The following is a 16,599-nucleotide window of genomic DNA, read 5'->3' as shown; positions in this document are numbered from 1 at the left end:
ACAAAACAAAACAAAAAATTGCCTTCTAACTCTTTTCAGCCAGGTGGAAAATAATAAACATTACAGCTTAAAAAATAACTTTTGCATCATCATAATAATAATATTCGCCAGCAATTTCTATAACAACAACTCTAATCTAATCGGCAAAATCCAACGTCCAACTTTCATTTGATTCCTTATCTCAAGCACAACATCCAGACGCCAAGCGGAAACAGAATCAGAAGCCCTCCAAATAAAATAACCGTCATTTAAATAAAACAATAGTAATAAATAATATTTCAACCATTCCAGTTCCATCCTTTTTAAAAAAAAAAAAAATATCCTGCAATTTTGCATTTTTTGGTCCTCCAGGTTGCAAAGCAAGTGAAGCTGGCAAGGATGGGGAAAAAAAAAAACGGATGCTTTTGCGCAAGGCCGCTTCTTCCCTCCCTCCCTCCGCCAGAGGAAGGCACTCTGCCCATGCTCAGGGGCGCTCTTTTGCTCCTGCTCCTGGAGCTCTTCAACTCCTCTGCGAAAGGAAGGCCCCCCACGGGCCTTCGGAAGTTGTGGGAGCTTCATCCCTGGAAGCTTTCAAAAAAAGACTGTGTGGGTCTGCTTGGGCGAGTGGGTTGGACTAGATGACCTGCAAGGTCCCTTCCAACTCTTGTTAATCTGGATCTGGATCTATATGGAATGAATGAATTCCCAGCAGCTGGAGCAGGATGCTTCCTCCTCCTCCTCCTCCTCCCCCTGTGAGTCAGGGGTCAGCCCCTCCTGCCTTGAAATGGGGGAGGGCTGCTTCCCTGCCCATTTTGGGGAGGGGTCTGCGCCTCCTTCTTAGAGGAGGAGGAAGAGGAGGGGAGAGGACAACCCACAGCCCCTCCTTCGCCAAAGTTTCTTCCCGGCTGGATTCTCAGTTTTCTTTCTTTCTTTCTTCTTCTTCTTCTTTCTTTCTTTCCAGGGTGGGCCCACAGATTCCCCCTCCCAGGGAGGAGAGGGGGGACCCCCCCAGCCAGCTCCCCCTCCCCAAAATGGCCAAATCTTACGACCACCTTTTCAAACTGCTCCTGATCGGGGACAGCGGGGTGGGCAAGACCTGCCTCATCATCCGCTTCTCCGAGGACAGCTTCAGCGGCACCTACATCAGCACCATCGGTGAGGAGGGGGGGCTTCCTGCAGAGACCCCCCACCAAACCCCTTCCCCCCTTCCCCTCCCCTCCCCATCGCCCCCTAACCCAAATTGAGCAGGATGGCAGGGAGCAGGAGCCCCTGTTTGCATTTGGGTAGCTCTTCTCCGCTCAGTCTTGTGGGGGGTCTTCCTACCCCCAGATCGGACCCCCTGGACGTCCCCCATCCCGTGCTTGGGGCTGTGGATGATGGGAATCGGGAAAAGGAGGAGGAAATCTGCTGGAAAGGGAGTTGGGGGTTGATCCACAGTGTGTTCCTCCCCCCCCATCTCTTTGTAAGGATAGGGATGATGAGAAGTTGCTGCTTTTTTGGGGGGGTTGGGTCTTTTGGGGTACAGCTCCTCCATTCTCGGGGTTCCAGTTAGGGTCAGGAGAGGCTGGGAAGGGGTGCGAAACGCTACAGAGCCGACCCCCCCAAGAGAGTGGAATTAAGAACAGGAGTGCTTGGGAAAAGGTCAAAAGGAATTTCCCATTTGATTCCAATGGGCGCCCTCTCCTTTTTTGGGGGGGGGGTGGAGGAAAAAAAAATAAAGAAATCCAAACTCCATGAGGACTAGAATCTTGGCCAAGTTTGGCGAAGCTTTGATGAGGGAGCTCTGGGCACCCCCAACCCCCACCCCCAAAGTCGTGAGTTCAATCCATAGGCTGGGAAATGAAGCAACCCTCCCCAAAAAGGATTGGAGTCCCCAAATTTAACGTGGGGAGCGGGGGGGGGATAGGAATTAGAAGATCGCAGGCGAAGTAAACCTGGTGGAAACCGTGAGTAAGGACAAATTCTGGTTTTCTTCCCGACACCCCCCCACCCCCGCAGGCATCGATTTCAAAATCCGGACAGTGGAAGTGGAGGGTAAACGGATAAAATTGCAGGTTTGGTGAGTCCTTCTGAGAACTGCAAATTTTGTGTCTGTGTTTGTGTGTGTGTGTGTGTGGGGGGGGAATTGTGGAGAAGGAAGGTGGATTATGGAGTAGGGAGTCAAAAAAAAAAGGGGGGGGTTTACACTTCAGGGAGAAGGGAAGCAGGACTCTTGGTGACATTTGGAAAAATCCGTAAAAATGTTTATAAAAGAGAGGTAGGAGAAAAAGAAGAAGGAAAAAATATTATTATTTTGGAGAAGATCTGCAGCTGGATGAAAACGGGGGGGGGGGGAGAGGGAGCTGGTTTTAATTGCAGCAGCCCCCTCCGAGCAGAAGGGGTTGGGGGAGGCACATGGGTTAGGGAGTTAGCTGTGCATGACAGGGGTTGGAGTCCAACGTATCGGCAAAGCTCCAATGCGGGAAGATCCTGCAGTCTGCCAAATTTGTACTCAACTACTCCTCGGCGTACGACGGGAATCGGGAGCAGGATTTCCGTCGGTGAGCAAGGCGGCCGCTAAGCGAGTCGCGTCCGATTTGATGACGGCGTTTAAGCCTCTCGCTGACCGTTCTTCAGGGAACCCTCTGGCCGTTGAGCGAATCGGGCTTCTTCTCTCCGTTGATTTTGCTCGTTTGGGTAGTTTGCCGCGAAGGGCGATCGCATGATCCCGCCGTCGTAAATGCGTGTCGGTTGCCAAGCACCCCAATTTTGTCTGCGCGGGTGCTGCGACCGTCGTAAGTGCGAGGATCCGTGGGAAGACACTGTTTTAGTGATGAGGGAAACGGATTTCTTTCTTTCTTTTTTTTTTTAAAGAAAATAATTCTTTGCAGGGACACGGCTGGCCAGGAGAGGTTCAAGACCATTACAACCGCCTATTACCGAGGAGCCATGGTAAGGGGGCTGCCACCCCTTGGGGACTTTCCCCCCACCCCCCTTGGAAGAGTGAGGGGTACCACCCCAAAGGAGCCGCACCCGAGACATTTGGGGGCCCCAAGAAAGAAAGAAAAACTCAGAATTAGATGTCTTTCCCTACAATGAAAATAAAAGAATTCAGACAATTGTCTGAAACAGTATAGGGTTCCCTGTCTAAGCAGGGGGTTGGACTAGAAGACCTCCAAGGTCCCTTCCAACTCTGTTATTCTGCTATCCTCCCTCCTTCCTTCCTTCCTTCCTTCCTTCCTTTCTTCCTTCCTTCCTTCCATCCTGACAGGGGGTTGGACTAGAAGACCTCCAAGGTCCCTTCCAACTCTGTTATTCTGCTATCCTCCCTCCTTCCTTCCTTCCTTCCTTCCTTCCTTCCTTCCTTCCTTCCTTCCTTCCTTCACAGGGGGTTGGACTAGAAGACCTCCAAGGTCCCCTCCAACTATCTTATTTTATCCTAAACTGGATTCCTTGCATTGCCACGTTTTTTGCCAGATGCATAACGAGCACAGATCTGGGATTTTTCCCCCCCAAATATAGAATTTGCTCTCATTAAAAGGATTAATAATATATATATATATATATTTGCTCCCTACCACTCTTATCGTCCAAAATATCCTCCCGTGAAATAAGGACAGGATCTAAGACGATGATGGACACGAGAGGAAGAAGGGAGGAGAAGGGAGGAGGAAAAAATAGCAGACAAGATATTCATGTGCCATTTTTCAGTTCGGTCCCATGGGAGGGGGAGCAGGAAGGGGGGCGGAAACGCCCAAAGAACAGGGGTAGGTGGTCCCTCTGGAAGAGTGGCCCCCTCCCCACGGATCCCCCAATTCTGCCCTAGGGAATTATTCTCGTCTACGACATCACGGATGAGAAATCCTTCGAGAACATTCAAAATTGGATGAAGAGCATCAAAGAGGTGGGTTCGAAATGGGGCTGGGGGGGGCGGGGGTGAGGATTTGAGAAGGGGACAAGCTTGGGGGGAGACTGCCTGTAGCAAGTGGGGACACACACACACAAACAAACACACAAAAACTTTCATTCATCCCCATAGAATTGCACCCCCCCCCTCCACCTTCATCCTGTTTTCCATCCGTCCTTGATTCAAATCCGGGATGACAAGAAAGGGCAAACGATGGCCAACACTGCCATCTCGTGGCCAACATCTGGAACAGGCTCTGAACAGAGGAGGAAATTAAGCGGCCGTTCCCAAAGACTGGGACGTCTGCCCTCTAGTGGCTATATGAGGACATTGACACGCGCACAAACACACCCCAGTTTACAATTTTTGTAGTTTGTTATTAGGGAGTTTAATTTTTTTTTTTTTTTTAAAAATGATTTTGGGTGTTCTGTTCTTGATGGTTGGCTTCATTTGGGGCGAGTCTTTTAACTTCACGCCTTTAGTCCCATACGCAAGATGGGAATTGGATCAGTGAGTAAATATTTACCAGAGTAAGTTGATTGATTTAAGGGTGGTGGTGAAAATATCACTTCCCCAAAAGAGAGAAGGATGTCCATTTCTCAGATCCAGGCTAAATTCCTCCCTCCCTCCCTCTTTTCTTTCTTTCCTTCTTTCTCTCTTTCCCTTCCTTCCTTCCTTCCATCCATCCATCATTCCCTCCCTCCATCTTTTCTTTCCTTCCTTCTTTCTCTTTTCTTTCCTTCCATCCATCTATCTATCTTTCCCTCTCTCCATCTTTCCTTCCTTCTTTCTCTTTTCCTTCCTTCCTTCCATCCATCATTCCCTCCCCCTCCATCTTTTCTTTCCTTCTTTCTCTCTTTCCCTTCCATCCATCCATCCATCCATCCATCTATCATTCCCTCCCCCTCCATCTTTTCTTTCCTTCTTTCTCTTTCCTTCCTTCCTTCCATCCATCATTCCCTCCCCCTCCATCTTTTCTTTCCTTCTTTCTCTTTCCTTCCTTCCTTCCTTCCCTCCATCCATTATTCCCTCCTACCTGCCATCTTTTCTTTCTTTCCTTCCTTCTTTCTTTTCCTTCCTTCCATCCATCCATCATTCCCTCCCCCTCCATCTTTTCTTTCCTTCTTTCTCTTTTCCTTCCTTCCATCCATCCATCCATCCATCATTCCTTCCTTCTTTCTCTCTTTTCCTTCCTTCCTTCCCTCCTTCCTTCCTTTTTCCCAGAATGCCTCAGCTGGAGTGGAGCGCCTCCTGCTGGGGAACAAGTGTGACATGGAGACGAAGCGAAAAGTGTCCCGGGACCAAGCCGAAAAGGTATCGGGTGCAGGAATTGCGGGGGTGGAGGGGGCGGGCTGTGTGCATGTGCAGAGTGCAAGTGGTTGACTTTTGGGAATGGCCGTTGGCTTTGACTCTCCAACTTCGTGACTTCTTTCTCGGCAGCTGTGCAGGGAGCACGGGATCAAGTTCTTTGAGACCAGCGCCAAGTCCAGCTTGAACGTGGAGGAGGTGAGGGGGTCTGCTTGGCTTGTCCCCCCCCCGAAGAAAAACCACCCAGAGACACACAAGCCCACCCTTTGGGCTTCCAGACCCCCTCGGACATTGTCTCTTGGCTGCAGGGTTGGAGGACCCTGGGGAGACCCTCCTGGTTCCTGCCTTTTGGGGAAGGGTCAGCACGATCGGGGGGGGGGGGCTTCTCCAAGTAGCACAAGGGTCCAAAACAAAATTATGGACCTCCCGGTTTGTTTATTATTATTATTTTTCTCCTTCACTTCAGGCATTCAATACTTTGGCACGTGACATTCTGCTCAAATCGGTCAAGAAATCAGTAAGTGCCTTGTGGGGAGGAACGACGGGGGAGGGAACGGTGGGTAAAATGTGACCAAATCCCTCCACCTCCTCCTCCTTCCACTCCTCTTTCTTTCTTTCTTTCTTTCTTTCTTTCTTTCTTTCTTTCTTTCTTTCTTTTCTTTTTCGCCTCTTCCTCCTCCTCCTCTTTTTCCCTCTTCTTCTTTCTCCTTCCCCCTCTATTCTTTCTTCTCCCCATAACCTTCATCATTTTCTTCTTCCTCTTCCTTTTTCTCCTCCCCTTTTCCACTCTTTCTCTTCCTCCATAATCATTGTCTCTCTTCCTTCCTCTTTATCTCCTCTTTCTCTCTCTTCTTCTTCTCCTCCTCCTTTCCCCTCTCTTCTCCTTCTTTCTCGTTCCTTCTCCTTTCTTCTCCCCATAAACTTCATCATTTTTTTTCTTCCTCCTCTTCCTTTTTCTCCTCCTCTTCCCACTCCTTCTCTTCCTCCATAATCGTCATCTCTCCTCCTCCTTCCTCTTTATCTCCTCCTTCCTTCCTTTCTTCCCTCCTCCTCCTTCTTTCCCTCCCTCTCTCTCCTCCTCCTCTTCCTCCTCTTTTTCTTCCTTCGTAATCATCATTCCTCCTTCCTCTTTATCTCCTTCCTTCCTTCCCTCATCTCCTCTTCTTCCTCCTCTTTCTCTTCCTCCATCATCTCTCCTCCTCCTTCCTTCCTTCCCTCCCTGTCTCTTCTCTTCCTCCTCTTCCTCCATAATCGTCGTCTCTCCTCCTCCTTCCTCTTTATCTCCTCCTTCCTTCCTTCCCTCTCTTCTCCTCCTCTTCCTCCTCTTTCTCTTCCTCCATAATCATCATCTCTCTTCCTCATTCCTTCCTTCCTTCCTTTCCTCCCTCCCTCTTCTCCTCCTCTTCCTCCTCTTTCTTGCGCCACCCATGGTCAACCAGCTCCTGACTCTCCATCTCCTCTTTCCAGGCTCAGCTCCCCAAGAGACCTGTGGAATTGAAAGCCACGCCAAAAACCAGCTCAAAGTGCTCCTTGCTGTAACCGCCGGCCAGCCATTCCGGAAAGGCCCCGTGGCTCCTCTCCTATGCCGGCCATTCGGCTTGGGTGGGGCTGCTTCTCCTCCCTCGAGACCCCCAAGTTGTTTCAGGCTGGACCCTGGAAGGACTTGGGGACAGTTTCCCCCAATTTTCTTCTTTTTTGTCATTTGGGGGGGACTCTGCCTTTTAACTTTTGGACTTGCAGAAAGGGAAGGAGAGTTTGGGGAGGGAGGGGGTCCCAGAGCTGAGGCAGAGGTTGAAAAATTGGGGAGGGGGTGTTAATAACTGGGGATGCCACCCCCCCCCAAATCTCTGCATTCGCCAGACATTTTGGGACGACGTTTGTCGAAGTTTGCAACTTTTAAAGATAGGTGAACTTCAACTCGCAGCCTTGCTAGCTGGGGAACTCTGGGAATCGAAGTCCCACCCATCTTAAAAAGTTGTGACAATAGAAAAATGCCAAGCCCTGTAGCTCCGCAGTGCCTTTAAATGACCTAGGAAAGAATCAGATTAGAAATCTCTCAGCAGGAGGAGGAAAAAAAAATCTTAAAAAGTATATATATATATTTCTGCCTGCTGGGAACTGTCTGCACTTTGGATGGGTGGAAACCCAGAATCCAGCACCCAGGAGGAACCAGTCACAACGTTGGGGGACCAACTGCCTTTTGTAAATCTGTGAAGACAATTAAAATATTTGCAGTTTTTCCGAACATCCGATGTGTGTTGAAACGTCATTTTCTGGATTGGGGGGGGGCGGGAAAGGGAGGGAGAAACAGCCAGGGAGGGGTCTTCAGTCCTTCAAAATAGGAGCTCCTGTCCTGTCCTCTTGCACAGAAAGGGAGAGGCCACTCATATTCCAACTCACCTCACAGGGTTGTTGTTACGGGAAAATAGGAAGAGGGAGGAGTATTATGTATGTTTGATGACTTACTTACAAAAGTAATAGAGGCAGGAGAATAATAAAAAAATATCCATAGTCATCTCTCTCTACATGAGTTTTTAGTACATGCTTCTAGATAGATAGATAGATATAGATTGATAGACAGATATAGAGATAGATAGATAGAGAGGATAGATAGATAGAGAATAGATAGATAATGATAAAGAGATAGATAGATGAATAGATAGACAGAATGATAGAGATAAGAGATAGATATTGATAGATAAATGTAGAGAATGATAAAGATAGAAATAGATGATAGATATAGACAAATGATATAGATGATAGATATGAATGAAGTACATGCTTCTAAATAGAGATAGATAGATAGATAGATAGATAGATGGATAGATAGATATAGATTGATAGACGGATATAGAGATAGATAGATAGATATAGAGGATAGATAGAGAATAGATAGATAATGATAGATAGATAGATAGATAGATAGATAGATAGATAGATAGATAGATATAGAGATAGATATTGATAGATATAGATAGATAGATAGATAGATAGATAGATAGATAGATAGATAGATAGATAGATAGATGGATAGATAGATAGATAGATATGGAGAGATAGATATAGACGATAGAGATTGATGAATGGATAGATAAAAGATGTATCAGATAGAAAATAGTGCATAGATGATATAGATAATAGGGAGACATGATAGAAGTATCAGATAAAATAGATGGTTGATAGAAATTTGATGAACAGACAGAGGGATAGATGGATGGAGGAATAGATAGTATCATAGAATTATAGTGGATGAATGGATAGATAAGTAGATAGATGATAGAAATATCAGAGATGGACAGAGAGAGATAGAAATATAGATTTGGCAGCTGATAGATGCACATATTTATTTATGGCACACAACCAAGGAGGTTGCATAATGTGTACTGTATAATATATATTATATATATATATATATATATATATATATATCTCGTCCGTCCTCTTTCTCCCGGCTGCAACCGAAGACCAGAAGTGCCGCGTCGCAACCCAAACGGACTGAGCCCTTTGCAAGATTCTCCTCTTCTTCCCCCCCCCACCTCCTTCCTTTCCGCGCGTGCGCAGAGCGCCTCGGTTTCCCCCTTCTTCCCAGAAGGCAGCGCGCGAGTGAGGCGGAAGCAGCCCGGGCGAGGATGGGGCCAAGATGGCGGCTGGCGCTGGGGGCGCTTTTGGGGTCGCTGGTCGCCCCTTCGCGGTAAGGGGGCTCCTCGTGCCGTTGGGGGGGGGCAGGGGGTCGTTTTAGGAATGGGGAGCCTCTTTCTTGAGGGCCGATGCTCCCCAGCCAGCTGCTCCTGGGTTGGACTACAACTCCCATGGGGCTCAACCTCAGGGCCACGGGAAGTGGGTGGGGGAGGATGGGAGGTGTAGTACAACCCTTGGGGGTGGGGGGGGGAGGAAAAAAAAAGGGGGGATTGAACCCCTTTTCTAGGCCCTCTTTGCGTCTTTCCTTAGTGGCTGGGGATGATGGGTGGTGTAGTCCAGTCTACAACCCCCCCCCGGCCTGCCATGAAATTTAAATTGCATTTAATGCTGCTCAATTAAGGGGACACCCCCCCCAAAAAAGAAAAAAAAAGTCGTGGGGGGGGCCAAATTATGGGGGTGATAAGATTTTTTAAATTATTTTATTTTTAAATCATCCGCCAAGCGTGTAAAATCCACAGGGATGGGTGGTCCTCGACTTAACGACAGCAACGGAGGCCAAAATTGCTAAGGGGAGCCTTGAAGGAAGTGAGTTTTGGGCTCCTTTCGCCGTCTTTCTGGCCACCGTCGCTGAGTGAATCCCTCCCGTGGATAAGTTAGCAAACCCCCTCTCCCTCCCGGTCATTAAGCGAATTGGAGTCGTCCCCCCCATTGACTTTGCGGGTCAGAAGGTCGCAAAATGGGACCCCGGGGACACCTGCGACCGTCATAAATACCAAGTTGCCAAGTGTCTGAATTCTGATCATGTGACCGCGGGGTCGTAAGTGTGAAAAACGGTCGTTAAGTCCCTTTTTTCAGTGCTGTCGTAAGTTTGGACCGTCACTAAACGAGCTGCTGTAAGACGAGGACTCCCTCCTTTTATATTTATATTTGCATTTGCCTGCTTTGGAACTTCACTGGAGGCTTTCAAGAAGAGATTGGACTGCTATCTGTCAGAAATGGTGCAGGATCTCCTGCTTGGGCGGGAGGGTTGTTCTAGATGACCTCCAAGGTCCCTTCCAACTCTGTTCATCTGTAAATCTGCAAACTTCTTCCTTGCAAATGCAGCTGAGCGCTCTGTCTCTTCGCCCTCTCGCAGGTCAGCCGAGGGAATCGCCATGAACGATGCCAAAGCACCCGGTAAGCATTTCGCACTCGGTACCGCCCGGCCAGGAGGCGCGGAGTTCAGGGGGATGTCTCGGGGTACCTCCCCCCAAAAAAGGAGGGCAGCTGATTTCACCGTATTGTCCCGTTCGGCTTTTCCCGCAGTGAGTCTGACGGGCACAACGCCGTGTTGGCGGAGGGAGGATTTCGTGGTCACGACGGAATGCTCTCCCTGTACGAGTTTCCAGATTGTAAGTGGGGTTTGGGGAGGTGGGTGGGGGGGGGATGCCTTGGCAGGGGTTGTGGGGGGTGGCAGAGCGGGAAAAGAAAGAGAGAGCGAGAAGGCTGGACACGAAAGTGTGCGAGCTCTCGGGTGTGTCTGAATCGTGTTGCTTCCATTTGTCGCCGTTTCTGGGTGGCGGCAATCCGTGCATCACGAAAATTCATCCCATACAGAGAAGCAACAGGCTCCCCCTCCTGGGAATAACAATAGTCCTCGCCTTATGACCACAACCGAGCCCCAAAGTGAGTGAATTTTGCCCCAACGTTATGACCTTCCTTGCCACAGTTGTTAAGTGAAACACTGCCAGTGTTAAGTGAGCAACACGGGCATTAAGCGAATCCGGCTCCCCACCCCGTTGAATTTGCTTGGAAGGTTGCAAAAGGAGATCGCGTGACACCCCCCCGTCCCCGTCCCCGGGACGCTGTGACCGTCATAACTACATCCGAATTCTGATCACGGGGCCCTGGGCCATGCCGCAACGGTCGTAAGTATGGAAAAACCGTCGCTTTTTTTCACTGCCGTTGTAACTTCGGTCACAAAACAAAAACGCTTGTAAAATGAAGAGTATTTGGTTTTTTACAACGTGGGACGTAGTTAACCCGCCAAAAATCTAACAAAATCAAAAATGATTCTCTAAGATAGTCAAGAGGACAGGAAATCGATTGAGCAGCTTCCTCTGAGTGGAATACGTTGCTTTTCCGACCCTTTTAAACGCTGAAATCGCTTTCCTTTTTATTCTATTTTATTTTACAATAATAACTTAATTGATCGTGGCGTTTTCATCCGCCACTCTGTCAATTCTGAGTCGCTTCCTTGGCTCGCTTAAACTTAAAAAGACCCTTCCCCATCTCGGTTCGAAAGACGCCGGGAATGGGAAACTCCGCTAGATTAAAACGCTCAATGCAAAAGATGGCTGCTCAGCGGCCGTTCTCGGCCTTTAAACAGCCGTGTCTTCTTGCTCGTAGAAAACCATGTCGGAATGCGGCGTCACCGGGTTTGTCGAGCAGATCAACTGCGGGGTGTCCAAGAAGGGCGAATTCAAGAGGTGGGTGATCCGTTTAGGAAAAAATGGCAATTTTCTTTAAGAGGGGCAGACTTCCACTCCCAGAATTCCCCAGCCATCGGTCCATGTTTTGAAACGTGTTTAGCTGGGGGATTCTGGGAGTTGAAGTCCATCTCTCTTAAAACATGCTGGCTGGGGGATTCTGGCAGTTGAAGTCCACCCCTCTTAAAACATGTTAGCTGGGGGATTCTGGAAGTCCATCCCTCTTAAAACATGCTGGCTGGGAGATTCTGGGAGTTGAAGTCCACCCCGCTTAAAACATGCTGGCTGGGGGATTCTGGGAGTTGACGTCCACCCCTCTTAAAGCTGGCTGGCTGGGGGATTCTGGGAGTTGAAGTCCTCCCCTCTTAAAACATGCTGGCTGGGGGATTCTGGGAGTTGAAGTCCTCCCCTCTTAAAACATGCTGGCTGGGGGATTCTGGGAGTTGAAGTCCTCCCATCTTAAAACATGCTGGCTGGGGGAGTCTGGGAATTGAAGTCCTCCCATCTTAAAACATGGTGGCTGGGGGATTCTGGGAGTTGAAGTCCATCTCTCTTAAAACATGCTGGCTGGAGGATTCTGGGAGTTGAAGTCCACCCCTCTTAAAACTGGTTGGCTGAAGGATTCTGGGACTTGACATTCACCCCTCTTAAATGGGGGATTCTTGAAGTCCAGCCCACTTAAGCCTTCTGTCTGGCAATTCATTCCCCAGTAGGTGGATTTTGGGGGGGGGTGTCATCCCCTCCAATACACAAGATTGGATCGTCCCCCATGGCTGTGATGCAGATCTCACCAGCAACCTACAGCTGGGATCCCCCTTATGGTGGCGTCCTCGGCAGGGTCCTTCAAGGTCCTCTAGTCCAGCCCCCTGCTCTGGCTTTCCTTCCTCCCTGCCCTGGCGGAGCCGCTGTCACCATGGGCATTTTCTCCCCGCAGTTGCCGCTCTTTGGAAATGGAGACCCGGATCTTCTGGAAGTTTGAAGGCGCCATGCTGGGGGCCGCCGCCGTCTTCGCCCTTCTCGTGGTGTGTCGCCAGCGGGTGCTGGACGGAAAAGCCTTGGAGAAAGTGCGCAAGCAGATCGAATCGATTTAGCGTCCGTTAAAATTGGGACGGATCCAGACTTTGCCGCGGGGGAAGAGCAGCCCAGCATCGCCTCCCCCTCGTTCGAAATCCCCCTCCCGCTTTCAACTGCAAGGGAGAGGGGGGGTTGCACCCCCCACGGATCGGTGTCGCTTCCCTCTTCAGGGCTGGGGGTGGCAAAAGAAAACCCACGATGTCCCCCCCCCCCCACGATTCTTCATCTCTGGCAGCTTGAAATCACGCAATTCGAACTCTCTTCCCGGCTGGGAACTTCCGCCTGTCGCCGTCGTTTTGAGCCTCACGGCTGGAAGTGCGCCGTACGAATGGGGCACGAGCCTCTGATTTCACCCCTTGTACAAACCCTGAACCCCTTTTCTCCTCCTTGTGATTAAAGGTGCTCCCCTCGAGCGTCGCTCTGCGCCCCAGGGTTGGCAGTTGCGTTGAAGTTGCGGGTTGTGAAATTTTGTGTGTGTGTGTGGGGCGAAGCTTGTGGAGGGTTTCTTGTGGGTTGAGAATTGAGCGACGTTTAAAGCCATCTTGTGAGTTCGATCCTAGGTAGAGGCAGGTATTTCTCTTTCTGGGCACAATGAGAATATATCTGCTGAATATAATTCTGTACTGGCAACAGGAAAAGCATCCGGCCAGTAAAACACTCAGCTCCATTCAGTTGCCCAGACTCCACCCTGCAAGGGATTATGGGGTCATTCAAATATGATGATGATGATCTACAGGTAGTCCTTGACTTACAGTGGCTCATTTAGTGACCGTTTGGAGGAGTGTTTCGGTAGCCTATAGGTGAAGCTCTGGCCTCGCAATTGAAAGGCTGTGAGTTTGATCCTAGGTAGAGGCAGATATTTCTCTCTCTGGGCACAATGAGAATATTATCTGCTGGACAAAACTCCGCACTGGCAACAGGAAAGGCATCTGGCCAGTAAAACACTCTGTTAGCTCCATTCAGTTGTCCAGATTCCATCCCACAAGGGATTTATGGGGTCGTTAAAAGAGGATGATGATGATGAAAGTAATATTTCTCAGGGGAAGTTAGGTGGACTTCAACTCCCAGAATTCCTCAGCCTGCATAGCGCAGAATTCTGGGAGTTGAAATTCCACTTATTGTAAAGTTGCCACAGTTGAGAAACACGGATTTAAAAGCTCACTAAGGTTGGAATAAAGGAAGAAATCGAACTGCAAGGAAATGCGAGGCGTCAGAACCAACTACAGATCCTTCCATTATAAACCGAGTCTCTGCATTCTCACAGGGGGGGCTAACTGTGGTTAGTTTTATCCTGGGTTTTATCTTCTGCAGCTCGGAAGGTGCCAACTTGGTTGCGTTGATAGGTCGACGGCTTGGGGCCGACTCAGAAAATGTGTTTCTTCCTCAACCCAGATCAACGTTGGGGGGGGGGGTGTCTGTATGGATCCAGGTTATAATTTCTCTTTTATTTCAAACGTCGCTGGGTTCTTCGGAGCTGAACAGGCCTGGATTCGGACGACAAGCCAAGTTAGAATAGTTTTGGTTTGTGGGCGGCCTCATGGTTTAGGGGAGCCACAGAGCCCCAAGAGGGACAACTTAGTGGGCTGCGCGGTTTTAGTCAAAATTAAAAGCGTCCAGATTGAAACTCGTACCCAAAAAAAATCAAGATTTTAGGCTCGGGCCTCAGACAGGAACAAACTCAAAAAATAATAATAATCCAAATTTTACCACCTTCGGTTCCAAAAAGCCCCTCCCGGCAGAAGGAAAAAAAAACACTCTAGACATGCTCAGGTAGTCTCCTTTATTCCTCCCCAAAGCCCGGCTTCAGGATTCCAGCAAAGGGGGGGGGGCAAGGAGTGACTCAAGCTCTCCTCGTACCCCCCCACCCCACCCCAAAATCCCCCCACCCCAGAGCTAACCGATTGCAGAAAAGCAAAACACGAAAGTGCGCGGCGGGAGGCTGCCTATCGGGCGCATCTCACAAGCATTTGAGAAGGAAAGCGTTACAATTGGCTCTCCGGGGGCAGTCGCAGAGTTTCCCGATGCGAGGGCCTTTCCGGATGGCGCAGGGGTCTCCGAAGGAGCACTGGAAGAGAGGGGGAGAGGGTCATTCCTCCTTTCCCTTCCCCGGTCTGTGAAACCCACCCACCCCCTTTATTGAACCGGCAAGCCCTTTTTGCTCTTCACATGACCAGGAAGCTCCGTTCTCTTCCTTAAGCTCAAGCGGAACCGTTCGGGATAACGGCTAGGACCCGGGGCCGAACGGGGTCAGCCTAGATGACCTCTGGCGTCGGCCTGAGAGAATGAAGATTCTGGGATCCGGTTCAGCGGTGCTCAGACTTACCTCCCGGGATCGTGGGCACGGATAGCCTTCCCCGGAAAAGGGAAAAGTCACGTGGATGCCTTCCCCCACTGCCTCTTAAATTATGGGGTGCCCCCCCACCCCTTCCCCAAATATACCTTGGGCACTTGGTTGAATTTCTTCTCCCAAACCGAGACTTTCTTATGCTGCAGTTTTTCCAGCACCTCCTGCAGTTCGTCCAGCTGGAAGAAATCAAAACAGTTGCAAACATTTATTTTTTTAAAATGTCTTTTGTTTCCATCCTTCCCTCCCAATTCTTCGCCGCCTGAAAAGGGAGACCAGATACACTGCCTCTGAATCTGGAGGCTCCGCTCAGTCCCCCCCCCCCCGCCCGGCTGTGGAAAGGGCAACGAAATCCTTAAAACTGCAGCGCTCCTGAAACCAAACCAGGTTGGCAAACATGAATCACTTCCTTGCTGCGTACGGTGCTCGACTGGGATTAATGGGCTTTGGTGCCCCCCCACCCTTTCCCCCCCCTCCCGGGTCTTATTTTCTGAGTTTGGGGAGGGGGCTTCGCTGCCAAAAATCTCTCCGGGCATTTTGATTCAGAGTGTCTTGAAGTTTATCCCGGCTCAATTACTAACAAGAAAATGAAAATATTTTTCCATTGGGAAAAAAAAAACACACACACACCCTAATTGCTAAAACGGATTGGAATAATCAATCAACGCTACTCTGGGAATACTGGATTACAGCACCCATCATCCCCTACTTAGCCGCTACCCAGAGAGCAGAAGGCTTGACCTATCCCCTCTGGGTGAAATGTACAGCCCTGCCCTTTGACGCATGCTGGCTTAATGGCAGTCTGTTCCCTCTTTATCTTGTTTTTGGGGACTTTTTGGCATGTGAGAATGGGCACCTCTCGTTGGTGCTCATTTTCTTGGTCACCTCCCTGCTCTGTTTTCTTGCCCTTCATGGACTGATCCATGCCGTCACCAACCACCCTGTCGTTCTTTTTTGGGGCTCTTCCCCCGTAGCTCCCCCCGTGCTCCCGTCCCGCTACCGATCCTTGGTTACTCACCAGCTCCTTCTCGTGCGCCGGGTACGTGTGCTTGAGTGGCAATTCCGATGTTCCTTGGTCAGCCGGCTCTCCCCGGACCAGGAAAAAGAGGCAGAGAAGGGCCACGGTGCCCAAACGGACCCCAATCATGGTTGGCGGCTCCTCGGGGCAAATCCACAGGGAGAGAAAGAGAGAGCAACGTCTCAGCACCACCGGGAGCTGTCCACGGTGCTGAAACCAAGAATCTTCTTCGCCAGCTTCACGCGAGAAAGTGCCTACAGCACAGTTTCTCCGGCAGCCCACGCCAGCCTCCCTAGGGATGGAGAAAGAGGGAAGCGGGTGGGGGGGAAGGTTGTTTAAGTGTGGAAGACAAAGCACCCCTTAAACCTGGTTTCCTGGGGAATGGGCCCCTGGCAAGGACGGGAAGGAGCCGAACTAAGCCAAGGATCCTTGGGCGAGCAAGTGGCACAGCCGCGCCCTGGATTTCGAAGCTGGTGTGTCTGTGTGTGGGGGTTGTGGGGGGGTTGTTCCAGGCAGGGGCTGCCAATCAAGAAGTCCCTCTGGAGGGTTTTTAATGCATTTGCAATTTGGCAGCGTTGAAAAAAAAATTAAACCGTTGACTTTGATTCATCCATCTCTCTGGACGAGGCCCAGCGAGCAACATCCTGGCTAACTCATCCAATAAAGCTTCGGTTTTGATGGGCACCGCTAATATATCCCAAAACTATTTAGGGGGTTTATTATTAGCATTCATCAAAGCTGCGGAATTAATTGGCCGAACGAAGCCAACTCTGGGGTGGTTTTTTTCTTTCTTCTTCTTTTTTTTCTCGTTCTCGTCTTTCGCTTTTTTCCCCCCCTTTCATCTCTCGCCGTGAAAATTGCGTTCCCCAGGGAGGAGGAGGAG

At 49.7% G+C, this 16,599-nt stretch overlaps 3 protein-coding genes across 3 annotated transcripts; 2 read left to right on the top strand and 1 right to left on the bottom strand.

Moving 5' to 3' along the window:
* Positions 1-851: 851 nt before the first annotated feature.
* RAB13 (RAB13, member RAS oncogene family) lies at positions 852-7,420 on the top strand. Its single transcript, XM_058159800.1, has 8 exons — positions 852-1,134; positions 1,978-2,038; positions 2,850-2,910; positions 3,785-3,862; positions 5,090-5,179; positions 5,306-5,371; positions 5,640-5,690; positions 6,641-7,420. Exons 1-8 carry the CDS (start codon positions 1,011-1,013, stop codon positions 6,710-6,712), a joined length of 603 nt encoding a protein of 200 aa, XP_058015783.1. The 5' UTR covers positions 852-1,010; the 3' UTR covers positions 6,713-7,420.
* Positions 7,421-8,747: 1,327 nt separating this feature from the next.
* JTB (jumping translocation breakpoint) lies at positions 8,748-12,808 on the top strand. The gene is made up of 5 exons (XM_058159812.1): positions 8,748-8,864; positions 9,948-9,988; positions 10,118-10,203; positions 11,201-11,280; positions 12,215-12,808. Exons 1-5 carry the CDS (start codon positions 8,803-8,805, stop codon positions 12,369-12,371), a joined length of 426 nt encoding a protein of 141 aa, XP_058015795.1. The 5' UTR covers positions 8,748-8,802; the 3' UTR covers positions 12,372-12,808.
* Positions 12,809-13,775: 967 nt separating this feature from the next.
* On the bottom strand, positions 13,776-15,971 carry CARTPT (CART prepropeptide). The gene is made up of 3 exons (XM_058159817.1): positions 15,717-15,971; positions 14,794-14,877; positions 13,776-14,419 (listed from the first exon to the last, which is right to left on the bottom strand). The coding sequence occupies exons 1-3, from the start codon at positions 15,843-15,845 to the stop codon at positions 14,312-14,314; spliced, it is 321 nt and encodes a 106-aa protein (XP_058015800.1). The 5' UTR covers positions 15,846-15,971; the 3' UTR covers positions 13,776-14,311.
* Between the last annotated feature and the right edge of the window lie 628 nt (positions 15,972-16,599).

Source organism: Ahaetulla prasina, chromosome 17, assembly GCF_028640845.1.
Source record: "Ahaetulla prasina isolate Xishuangbanna chromosome 17, ASM2864084v1, whole genome shotgun sequence".
Lineage (NCBI taxonomy): Eukaryota > Metazoa > Chordata > Lepidosauria > Squamata > Colubridae > Ahaetulla > Ahaetulla prasina.
Note: the sequence above shows the minus strand (reverse complement) of the source record. Positions and strands in the feature narration are given on the sequence as shown.